At 41.9% G+C, this 12,826-nt stretch overlaps 1 protein-coding gene across 2 annotated transcripts in view; it reads left to right on the top strand.

Annotated features, from left to right (window-relative positions):
• The window catches only part of OLFM3 (olfactomedin 3), a 222,430-nt gene extending 219,024 nt beyond the window's left edge, over positions 1–3,406 (top strand). For both annotated transcript variants that reach the window (XM_087960744.1, XM_026671712.2), the window contains exon 6: positions 2,008–3,406. In XM_087960744.1, the coding sequence (XP_087816870.1) occupies positions 2,008–2,685 (678 nt within the window). In that variant the 3' untranslated portion in view covers positions 2,686–3,406. The remainder of the gene's footprint in view (positions 1–2,007) is intronic.
• Positions 3,407–12,826: the final 9,420 nt, after the last annotated feature.

The following is a 12,826-nucleotide window of genomic DNA, read 5'->3' as shown; positions in this document are numbered from 1 at the left end:
CCATAGCTTCCACAGTTCCTGCCAGTGCTGGCGCCTCTCTCACCAGCGCCATCTCCAACAACAGCATCTGAGTCGCTTCCGCTTTTCCCCTGTCCCCATAACAACAGGGAAAAAAAACATTTTGAGGTACCAGGGAGCGCCGCACGCTGCATTTTGGTTTAATCCTGAGCGGCTGGGTGGGCGTAAGAAGAGCCGAGCGAGCATCTCTGCTGCTGCTACCTTTGGTGCTCTAGTCTCGGGCTCTGCAGGTTTCCAAAAGTCCCAGTGCACAGCCCGTTCCTGCATTCCAAGTGCGACCAGGCCGAGCTGCAGCTGTCCCTCTCGCCAGCGTTGTCTCCAACAACAGCGGCAGCAGCGGCGGGAACCATGGAAGCGTTTCAGCCACTTCTCGGGTGGGGGAGCCCCCTCCATAACTTCCACAGTTCCCGCCACTGCCGCTGTTGTTGGAGACAGCGCTGGTGAGAGAGGGACAGCTGCAGCTTGGCCTGGGTGCACTTGGAATGCAGGAATGGGCTGCGCACCAGGACTTTTGGAAACTTGCAGAGCCCGAGGCTGGAGCACCAAGGGTAGCAGCAGCAGAGATGCTCGCTCGGCTCTTCTCACACCCACCCAGCCGCTCGGGATTAAACCAAAACACAGCGCACAGTGCTCCCAGGTACCTCAAAATGTTTTTTTCCTGTTGTTACGGGGATGGGGGGAAAGCGGGAGCGACTCAAACGCTGTTGTTGGAGACAGCACTGGCAAAAGATGCGCCAGTACCGGTGGGAACCATGGAAGTTACGGAGGCCTGCGAAACAGCTGAAATGCCGACGGCGCCTGCCTGCTGACCCGGATCTGCAGCAAAGGCGCTTGGTGGGGGTAGGGAACCCTCCACGCTCCGCCATGATCGGCTGTTAGGAGCGGCTGATGGCGAGGCGTAACTGCCCGCGGGGTGCTCCTAATGGCAAGTTCCCCACCTTCCCCCCCAATTTTGCATGTTTTAAAATAGGCCTAAATTTGGAGGGAGAGGCTTAATTTCATTTTATGCCTAGAAAACATGCTGGGTCTTTCTATTGGGGGGGCGTATTGTTGGAGAAACACGGTACCTCATTTTCAGCAAAGAGAACTTACTTTAGCATTTTACATTTTTTTTCACTGCTCCAAACCTTAGAACTCCAGCAAATGTTTGAGGATGGATGGATGATTTGTGTGTGTGTGTGTGTGTGTGTGTGTGTGTGTGTGTGTGTGTGTGTGTATTGGGGGCCCAATTGGCAAAAGAAAGCTCAGGACCGGTATTGGTTGGAAACATGCAGAAGAGGACTTCATCCTGCAGTGGATAGACAATGGCTAAAATGGTAATGGTGATGATGACGATATATGTATACATTATTCTACTTTTTTTGGCACTCACAACCCAGATTCACTATGGAAGAGAAGTATTCTTCCAGTTCAACCTGTTTATTTAAAACACTGTGCCTACCATTATTGCTACTAAACAGCTAAATGACTTGTGTAAGGCGGGGTGTCAAACTCACGTTGTCACAGCGGCGTCACGTGACGTATTGGGACTTTTCCCTTCTTCGCTAAACCGGGCTTCGGCGTGGCCAACGCATGACGCATCCAGCCCGCAGGCTGGGAGTTTGACAGTCCTGGTGTAAGGTATCTTCTTGGTAGGTTTACATAACACAAAGAGAGGAATTTACAACTTTCATATTATTTAAACAAAAGGTCAGGCTTACCGCAAAATGAATAAAGCAAATGGAGTTGTAGCCTAGATGATGTTGCAGCATTAAAATCCTGAATGTTAACCCATTGTTTTCATATTTATGGAGGGGCAAATCTATTCTTTTTTGCAACCCTTCTTGAACAACATTTGGTAACTTTTTGCATCCATTCTTGAACATGTGGCTTTCTTTTGCTATTGGAAGTAAGTCAAAATATGGGTGGCAGGGAGATGGGTAATATATGTATTTTAAAATAGTGTATTGATTTGATTTACCAAAGTACGTGTTTTCTTCTCACTTTCAGGTCTGGTATATGGACAGTTATACCAACAACAAAATTGTCCGTGAATACAAATCCATAGCAGATTTTGTCAGCGGTGCAGAGTCCAGGACATACAACCTCCCTTTCAAATGGGCAGGAACTAATCATGTCGTCTACAATGGGTCTCTCTATTTCAACAAATATCAGAGCAACATCATCATCAAGTATAGTTTTGATACTGGGCAGGTGCTTGCTCAGCGTAGCCTGGAGTATGCTGGCTTTCACAACGTCTATCCCTACACCTGGGGTGGCTTCTCTGATATTGATCTGATGGCCGACGAGATAGGTTTGTGGGCTGTCTACGCAACCAATCAGAATGCAGGCAACATTGTCATCAGTCAGCTGAATCAGGATACCTTAGAAGTGATGAAAACCTGGAGCACCGGGTACCCCAAACGAAGTGCCGGGGAGTCTTTCATGATCTGTGGCACCTTGTATGTCACCAATTCCCACTTAACCGGAGCCAAGGTTTACTATTCGTACTCGACAAAAACCTCCACATATGAATACACAGACATACCTTTTCACAATCAGTATTTCCATATATCAATGCTTGACTACAATGCCAGAGATAGAGCTCTCTATGCCTGGAATAATGGGCACCAGGTCCTATTCAACGTCACTCTTTTCCACATTATTAAAACAGAGGATGACACATAGATGTCAACATGACTTTTGGCCACCAAGAAAGAGTGTCATTGTGCCGAACTCAAAAGCATCCTGCTGGGTTTCTTTTCAATTCTTTTTTTTCTTTCTCTGTAAAAATTAATGGAGGAGGATTTTTTCTACAATGTAATGTATTCTGAATATGGTAAAGTCTTTCTTTTAAAAATGACCTAGTTCATTGTACAGGTATCTTTCTAAGCAGTATACAAAGCCTGCTGTGACTTTGTCATGGAAAGTACTAAATGCTTATTTCAGTGGGAAAGACATTGTTTTAAGAAAAAAACAAACAAAATTAATGATCTGCCTTATATTAGAATCAGAGACGAATGGTGGTGTAAAACTGCATGAATGTCTTTTTCTACCATCATCATTTTTTAAAAAAAATAATTCGCTCAATGTTAAAGTATATTTGGGCAATCATCTAAGAGAAAATTGAGAAGAATTATTTGGGGCAAGGGTGTGAATTTTTAAAAGCAGTGTTCCAAATTTAACTGTGTATGGATTGGATTACTTTATGGGTAGAAAAAGTAAAAATCCCATTGGCTATCACACAATTTCAGATGCGGTGCTGTACAGTCTGTTTTTAATCTCTTGCAAGCAGTTTCTCAATGATCTGTATTTATACCATTGTGTCCGCCATTGTGTACCTGTATCTCTTCACTTCTGTGAAAGTTAATTATTTTTTATAAAATACAGTTGAAATTTAATCATAAAACCTGATTATGGCCCATTCTTTTAATGCTGTAGTTCAGAGAATTCAGTCTTCAATTTCAGAATCAAAAACTTTGATTGTGCCTTGTGCCAGTAGTGGTCCTAGCATTTCCCAAAGCTAACTTGACTCAAATAACTTCATTATCAGGATTTCTTGCTTGGTATGTCAACAATGGCCACATGACCATGGAGATGTCTTCAGACAGCACTGGGTCTTCGGCTTTGTAATGGAAATGAGCACTGCCCCCTAGAGCCAGAAACGACTAACACGTATATGCGAGGGGAACCTTTCCCTATGTCAACAATATTTGCGTCCAAGCTGCTATGAAAGTTTTTATAAATTCTGGGCTAGCCTGGCACAATTAGTTTTATATCTAATTCAAACAGTGTATTGCTTGTGTGCATCCAGTGCCACTCTCAACACAAGTAGAGGTCCTATGAGCAGTATTTCATTTTAAAATGCCTGCTTCATGTGTCATAAAAGGGTATTGACCTGCCAGCATTTCATACGGGATATGGCACCAACTTTCAAAAATATGGCACCAATTTAGGAACGTAGTCATTTGGTTGAACATAACAACAGGATGTTTCTGGAAGGGAAACTGGCCGACTCCCAGCCATGAGAAAAGTGATATGTCTGGCTCCAATTTTGCATCTTGCAGCATAGGACGAATTGTTGACTACATTCATTTGGAAAACCCAAGAGTTACAGCCTAGCAAAAGCAGACTTAGAACTTGTATTCAGTAGCTATTCATCTTCTTGATCTGCCTGAGTAAAAAGCCCCGAAACAAAGATTTCTGATATTGAAGTTAGTTATATTCTGTCATTTTAACATAGATCTAGGTGGATTAGTCTAGGAAAATGGTAAATGGTACTCTTGTTCCAACTCTATGGTGCTGGAGCAATACATCCCCTATGAGCTCCAAAGACGCTTCTCATCACATCTTCCATGCTTCCTGCCCCATATTATTTATTTTGGGGTGGGAATTGGTACTTGTTTTTGTTTTAATTTAAACATGTATTAAGTGGGAATCTGCAAAGCATTGCATTAGTCTAGGAATAGCCCTGAGCCTGTTGTAAATTTCAAAGACATTCTGAGAAAACTTCCCTTTTCAGCTCCAGAAAATATAATCAACATTAAGAACTTATCACAGTCTCTTAATATAAAATAAAATATCTCTTCATTCCACATCTTACCATGGTTTTTATGAATCCCTCTCTAAAACTTTCTCACTGCCTATTAAACAGCGAAAGTCCAGAAAGGGTTATCAGAAATGACAATGTAAGTATTACAAATTACATTTACTATACCCAATCTCAATCCACTCTTTCCTTTTAACAAAAAAAATCCCTCTGCCCAGTTCCTCTCTTGAAATAATCAAAATCCAGTCCCACCCCCACCAAAAGAGAAAGAAACAATACCTGAAATAAAACAACTATTGTCATCCAGTCCTAATCAAGAAATCATCAAACATTCCTCCAAATAACAGTCCATTATTTTAACATTGGACAAATAGATTAAGTTTGTATTCTCTCTTCTTTTTGCAGATGGTCTTTTAAAATCCTCAAGGAAAGTTCTAGCATTTGCATTCTTAATAATGTTTTGAGTTCAGATTGGGTTTAGGTCTCTAAAGCAAAAAAAAAAAAGCATTTTGAAAATAAACTATAGGGTTTGGATTCTGTGTATAGTAGTAATGGTACTATAGTACTAACTCATAATTTACTTTACTTTATTTGGTTTACAAAACAAGTACAATGGCTAAAGAGGCAACATAGATCAGCAGTCCATTTAATAAGAGGTCTGACCTGGTGCTAGGAAATAGACCTCTCTTTGGAATCTCCATTTTGATATCTACTCTACCTGAGTTCCAGAGGCTTTGCTTATGGTCAGCTGCCCAGATAAAAGAATTCAACTCAGTTACAGCCAGCATTTGTTCTTAAATGAGATGTCCTCTACTCACCTGGATTCTCAGTGAGACAAAGCAGAAAATTAGAAATTAATTTTTTAAAATCACGACTCCCACATTTTGCTTTTTAATCAGAGTTTCCAAGTAACTTCAAGTAATTAAGGAGTGCGTGGTGTGCTAAATTACAAAAGCGACACTGGAGTAATCAAGAGAAAAGGCTATTTATTTTCATAAAAGCACACAAAAAAATACTGTGTCACTGCCACCAGTTAATGAGGTGGGATCAGCATTCCAAATCTAACACTCCATCTGCCAATAAGCTGAACAAACAGAGAGATGGAATTTGTACTGGATAGATATAAAATCACCCAAATTTGAGGATGCAACCCTGAACAATTTTAAAAAAAAATTAACCATCCCTTGCCAACTTTCCTGCACAGATCCCAGGTCTCGCAGACTTTCCTTGGCTTCAGGTCTCCATTGCATAAAATCTCTTTTCCTCAGATACTATTTCCCAGGCAAAACTCTGCAAGAAGCCGAATTTTTGACCTTATTTGAGACTTCTCCACCAGCTGACTAGTAGTCATTCAGATACAAGTAGTCCTTGAATTACAACCAGAACTGAGATGGGAATTACAGTCGTAATTCATGCCAGTCATTAAGCAAGTCATCTTGTGATGGGCTAATTTTAGGGGGGGGGGGGGTTGTGGCTCTTAAGCAAATGCAGCAATTATAAGGCAAATGCCACAAACATTAAGCAAATGCCATAATCATTAAGCAAACCCATTGTCCATAGTGGACATTTTTTTTTGGGAAATTGGAAATAAATGCTGATTTCTGGCAAAAAAAGAAATCATAAGTTGCAGTCATGAGGCTCTGGGTTGTTGCAAACAGCCTAAATATGGATGGTAGCTGAGCATCCAAAATGTAATCACATGACCGCTGAGGGGGGAGTCGTAAGTACCTTTTTTGGAGTCCATAGTAACTTCAAACAGTCATTAAGCACGTAGTCATAAGTCGAGGACTATCTGCATGCGAATGGCTACCTCTCCTGTTGATCTACTACAAGGCCCACTACAGTTTTCCACTGAGAAACACCCACATCCCTGCAATCCTTCCTTTCGTATTTTGGAAGTCATTGATACCTAGGAAGGAGTTTTAATTATCACTGAGAATTCCAAGCCAGATCTCTCTAAAAGGAACATCTACATCTACAAATTCTGCTGGTGAATTGGAAATGCTTTTGTTTTTCCCTGTTCTGGCTCTCGGCGTATGTCTTTTGGCAGTTCTTTCTGGAGTCGCTCAAGATTATGATTGCTGCTCTACAGATGGCATCTGTCACAATACACCAAGCCAGCCATGGAAAGATCTGCTTCCGATGAGTCTTCTTGGCAGTCGCCTTGTCCCAAGCCAAAGACAATAATCAAATTCCCCAAAGAACTGCTTGCACAGCAGGATAAAATGCTTCAATCCTTGACTGCTTCTCTCAGGGAATATTCTTAGATTAATCTTGTGATGCTTGATGCCATCTGCCTTAGGAGGCCAGATCCACAAGTATAATCATGTTTTGCCCCATCACAACAAAACTAGACAAATTGGAATGGCTTCAGAAAAGGAAGATACAAACAAGCAGCCAATGAATATTTCATTGGAGAATCCTTATTCACAGGTTGGTGGTGTTTTAATAATCAAACAGCTTTAAACGCATTCTACCCAACAGTGGAAAACTGCAGATGGAAACACACCTATAAAGACATCTGTTTTCTCTCTTTTTTGATATCGATGTGCGTCAGTGTGGTTGGGTTCTTTCAGAAGAGAGGTATTTGGATATTTTGGCAAGGATGACAGATAGAAACCAAGATGGGAAGCCTTATCTTTTTTTACTATTATTATATATATATGCTGAAGTTTTTTACAACAGGTATTTAGAACAGGGAACCAATTTGGTACATCAGGCAGAGTCCAGGAGTTCTAGTCAGTGATGGGATTCAAAAAAATTTACTACTGGATCTGTAGGCGTGACTTGGGTGTGGCTTAGTGGGTGTGGCAGGGGAAGGATACTGTAAAATCCCCATTCCCTCCCCACTCCACTAACCTGCTTTCCAGCTCCATTCTCCTGTGCTGGGCAGCAAAAGAAGACCCATCCGATCAGCTGGGACTTGGGAGGCAGAGAACAGATGAGGACGGGGGCAGCCAGAGGTGGTATTTGCCAGTTCTCCGAACTCAAAATTTCTGCTACCAGTTCTCCAGAACTGGTCAGAACCTGCTGAATACCCACCTCTGGTTCTAGTCCTGCCTTAGGCACAAAGCCACCTGGATGACCTTGGGCCAGTCACTCTACCTCTGCCCTAGGAAGGAGGCAATGGCAAACCACATCTGAAAAGCCTTTTCAAGAAAACTTCAGGGATTAATCCAGGCAGTCTCTGAGAATCGGACATGATGAAATGGAAGGGGAAAAAAAATAGAAGAGATGTTTAGAACATGAGCCCTGCTTTTACCAGATGTCAGCCTTGCTTCTAAGTCTCAGAGATTATTCCTCTCCAAATCTATCCTGGTCATTGCCACTTATTTACTTTTCTTGGATCTGCTTCAGGGGTGGGTTTCAAAAATTTTAGTAAAGGATTTTCTGCACGGTTGCTGGGTAGACGTCGGCATGGTGGGCATGGCTTAGTTGGCCTCCTGTATCATGGCGGGGGGCGTTTTTGCCCTCCCAGGGCTCCAGAGGCTCTCTGGAAGCCATAAACGGGCCCATTTCTGGCCTTCCTGAACTTCCAGGAGGCCACACGCGCCCTGCACTTACCTGCATCCAAAACGGGCTGCGTGAGGACTCCTGGGAGGGGAGAGGTGGAATGGGTGGGGCCAGCCAGGAGTGAGATTTGGGGGTTCTCTGAACTGCACAGAACCTTAGCTAGGGGCTCTCCCCAACCCCTGCGAACCCCCAGCAGCCCACCCCTGATCTCAGGGGTGGGATTCTACCAGTTCGCACCTATTCGCTAGAACTGGTCGTTAACATTCTAAGCAGATCGGAGAACCGTTTGTTAGAAGAAATTACTGGCCTAATCCTGTAAGGAAGGCAGGAAGGAAACATTCTGGTGTTGCTTACAGAAACTGCTTCTCCGTTAACCCTTATTACGTTCTTGGCAGGACTAGACTTCCTGTGTCTGGAACTTCTCTGGAGTTTTTTTCTCCTCCTTTGCTGGTACTTTGCTTGTGTGGAGTGACCATTCAAAGTTACAATGGCACTGAAAAAAGTGACTTATGACCATTTTTCACACTTACCACTGTTGCAGCATCCCCACGGTCAAGAGAGGCCAGGCAAGGAGATGCATGCCTCGATGTAAGTGATATTGAGTTGGCCACGCCCAGCCAATAACATGACCACCAAGCCATGTCCACCCAGTCACATGACCACCAAATCCACACCCACCACCTAAGCCACGCCCACAGAACCGGTTGTTAAAAAATTTGAATCCCACCCCTGCCTGATCTGCTTCTATAGTGTTCTTTTTATAACACCCCAAGTTATGCTCTGATCTTCCCAATCTTCTCTAAATGTGAAGATCATACAGATGATTTTTTAGCTGTATCAAACTTCTTCTCTTTTCCTACTGTTAAGGGTAATGAACGACCATAATACAAATATTTCCTATTTGCTTGGTTCTGCTCAGTTGAACATCTGCAATTCCTACAATGGGGGAAGACCCTCTTTCAGGGTCTTTGGCCCAGTCCTTCCCCAGAGACCAGGGCTTTACCAAGGCAGCCATTTTCCTCCTTCCTGTGTTGGTTCATGGATGAAGACGCTGTCTCTCTGCGACTTCTCTTTCCTTCCTCCAGGGAAGCCATCTGTTAATTCTTTTTCCTCCCCAACGAGGGACCCACAACTGCCATTCTCCTCACACTTACTTCCTTCCTTCCAGCAACTGCCATTCTATCAGGAGGATATCTAGAGAGACCAGATGCTCAACCACTTCATGAGTCCAGCTGAATGTTTTCTCTCCTTCTTGAGTTTTATTTAGCTCCAAATGTTTGTGAGAATTACTTATTTTCTAGTTTTATCTTGCCTTTCTTCCAGGTGATACAGGTGGTCCTTGACTTACAACAGTTCATTTAGTGACTGTTCAACGTCACAAGGGCACTGAAAAATATGACTTATGGTCATTTTTCCAAGTTATGACCTTTTCAGCATCCCTCATGATCATGTGATCAAAATTCAGGCATTTAAACTGAGATGTATGTATGTATGTATGTAGGATCATTGCTGTTTCCCAAGGTCATGTGATCAATTTTTGCAACCTTCTGACAAGCAAAGTCAATGGGGAGGCCAGATTCATTTAACAACCAGGTTCCTAACTTATCAACTGCAAGTGATTCACTTAGCAACTGTGGCAAGAATGGTCGTAAAATGGAATAAAACTCACTTAACAAATGTCTCACATAACAACAGGAATTTTGGATTCAGTTGTGTTTGTAAGTCAAAATATAAAAATACTCCTTTTTCCAGTTTAACCCCACAACATCAAGTCTGTGACTTTGGCTAGATTGAAAAAAATTTCACTAGCCCAAAAAGTGAATGGTTGAGAGTGGACTTGAACCTTATCCACACCACATTAGTATATTTCTTCTCTCATCCAATAAATATGTGCGTGTATGTGTGTTGTGTTGTGCTTTCCATCATAGAAGCGCACAACCAAAACCCTCTTGTAGCCCGTCTCTTCAAACCTTGAGGAGCCCCAAATCTATTCCAAAAGTTGCCACAATTGTAATTATTAATATATCCACAATTTGGGAAGATTATCCAATATGAGGAGGGAAATCATATTAATGTTATTTACTGAATATAATTAAATTTTAATTATTTAAAAATTAAATTAAGTGCTATTTTTGCCTGGCCCCACATAACCACTTTATCCTGTCTCTCCCAGCTTTACCTTTCAGTAAAAAAAAAAAAAATTTTTTTCAAGAAAAATGGTCCCAGAGAGGCAAAGTAATTCTGCACTAACTGGCCCTTGAAGCTGTTTCTAGATGGAATAGGAATAATATCCTAACGGATAGCATACTTGCATTGAAATAAAGAGAAATGTGCTTTACTATAAAAATGGATATGTCACTTCTTATGTTGAAAAATGGATGAAAGTCTGACAAATTAAACCTAACAGAAAAATGAGAGGAAGGCTGTTTCAAGAGGAAGGGGCAGTGCTGTGAAATCATTGTAATCACAACCTCCATAAACAGATAGTTTTTGAAATTGGAGACTTTCGCTAAGTCCAAAGTGAATGACTGAACTGAGCCAAAACTCTTACCCAACCTGTAAAACCTTTTCCCCGCCTCACAAATTAAGATGGGCACCCAACTTAAAGATAGAAGAGTAAAAAACCTAAATAAAAACCTTACAATTACTACTAACTTTCATCAATGGGAGGCAGGGGGGGAGGGAGGAATCTGGACTGTTTGCTACAGCTAAACCCTGTGGCCCGGATCCTGACTTCCATTAGCAAATGAAAGAGTGTTTCCCATTCACAAATGACATTGGGAAGATTTTCCATTGGCAAAACTAGGGTGTTATTAAATTATTTATCTATAATCTATCTAATCTATCTATGTAATTTAGAGACCGCCCCTCTCACTCACCAAGTAAATAAATGTTGCTTATGACCATCCTCTGAGCAAGCAGAAGATCTGTTGGAATCCTTCTTCTTGAAGTCCTACCATGTGCTGAATTGCGAGGAAATCAGAGAATATCCAAAGAATTTCAGGGGGGCGGAGTTTAACATCTAAATCCATTCTCAGTCCTCCAAAATAGCCTGTTTCAAATTAAAAGTCTATCTTGCTATAGTAGTTCTGCTCTTTCTCAGCTTTCAAACTCACAACCGCCAATCTTTTCTTTTTAACTATTCTCGGCTCTTCAGAGCAGAAATACTCATTTTGTCCCGTGTGAATACAAGAAGAGCTCCCTACGGTGCCATCCAATTGTGAAAACAGTGTTTAAGTTTCCTGCATCACATTTGGTTCCACCCCAGGGCCCACACATGTTCCTTGTTTTTAATGAGACTGTTCCAATTAAGACTCATTCTGGAATCTTCAAACTGGACTAAAGGCATATTTTCCTGAGAATATATTTTGTATTTTGATCCATAATTATTAATCATTAAATCCCTCCATGAGGAACACAATTATTGTAGTTTCCAGAGGAATAGGCATACCTTGCTTGAACAGTGATCATTCTCCAATGAATAGCTTTAATTTAATTAAATGATTTATTAGCAACTTGAATTAATGAATTGAATTGCTTTCATTTGAATTAAACTGTTTAGAGTCATTGAAGAGCATGCCTTCATAATAAACAGTTCCAATTAATGTCTGATCAGGTGTTCCTCTACAGCAATTGTAACTTTCTTAATGGGTATGATAGAATCATTCATTAACTTCAACTATTCAATTAATTTATAACATCACCTGCATTTTTCATCAACTAATTATGCCATCATAAATTTAGAATCATTCCTTTTGGGAATTGAATTGTTCCTAAAGGGAGAGAAAATTCCAAACTTACCTGGGGAAATAAGACAATAGGTGATGATTTATTGTTGGGTTTTTTTTCTAAATATCAAATACTAAGAACAGAGTAAAGCCATAGCTGGGACTGATACTATGAAGACTACAAAAACCCTGCAGCCTGAAAAGGTTGAGATCTTTCAGCCTCAGTTGCACTGCCAACAATCAGTAGCTAGTAGCAATTGTTTCACTTTTTTAACTTTAATGCGTGAGGATGGTGTGTAAACCATCTTTGGGAAGCTTAAGACAACTGCTTCTAATACATGCCTACTTGAACCCCTGTCTCCCAATTATAATAAAAACAAGTTTCATTCCACCCACTTTAGCAACATCATTAACTAGGACACTTGGATACTTTAGAGCAGTGGTCACCAACCAGTGGACCGGGGATCCACTGGTGGTCCACAAGAAAATTTTGGTGGTCCGCAGAGATATGTCACCCCCCAAAAGCAATTAATCCAGGCTGTGCAGGAACACAAGGCTGGCCCTTGGGAAATAAGACATGCATCGCTTGCATTGCGAACAACACGAGGTAGTGAGGGGAGGAATGAAGGGTGGAGGGGGGGGAACTTGCCCCACTCACCCCACCTGCCTGGCCTGGCCTCCCGGCTGCTTCTTTCCGCTTCTTTCTTCTTCTACTTTTGGCTGCACGCAAGGAAAGCAGCAAAAGTCTTTCTCTCCCCCAAACTCGGCCAGAAATGAGTCTTTGGGATCCTGCAAGGCATCCTGTTCCAAGAGGCTGTGCCGGTATGACAAGTCTCACAAAGACTTATTTCTGGCCGAGTTTGGGGGAGAGAAAGAAAGACCTCTGCTGCTTCTGTTGCTTTCCTTGCATGAAGCCAAAAGTCTCTCTCTCTCTCTCTCTCTCTCTCTCTCTCTCTCTCTCTCTCCCTGAGAATGGAGCTGGAGATGGTATCCTGCGATCCCAAATAAAGAATGATCATTTGGTAGGAAAACAGGGTGG

This window comes from Notechis scutatus, chromosome 3, assembly GCF_049901735.1.
Source record: "Notechis scutatus isolate UNSWTSFEM ecotype Mainland chromosome 3, rNotScu1.2, whole genome shotgun sequence".
In the NCBI taxonomy this organism is placed as follows: Eukaryota; Metazoa; Chordata; class Lepidosauria; order Squamata; family Elapidae; genus Notechis; species Notechis scutatus.
Note: the sequence above shows the minus strand (reverse complement) of the source record. Positions and strands in the feature narration are given on the sequence as shown.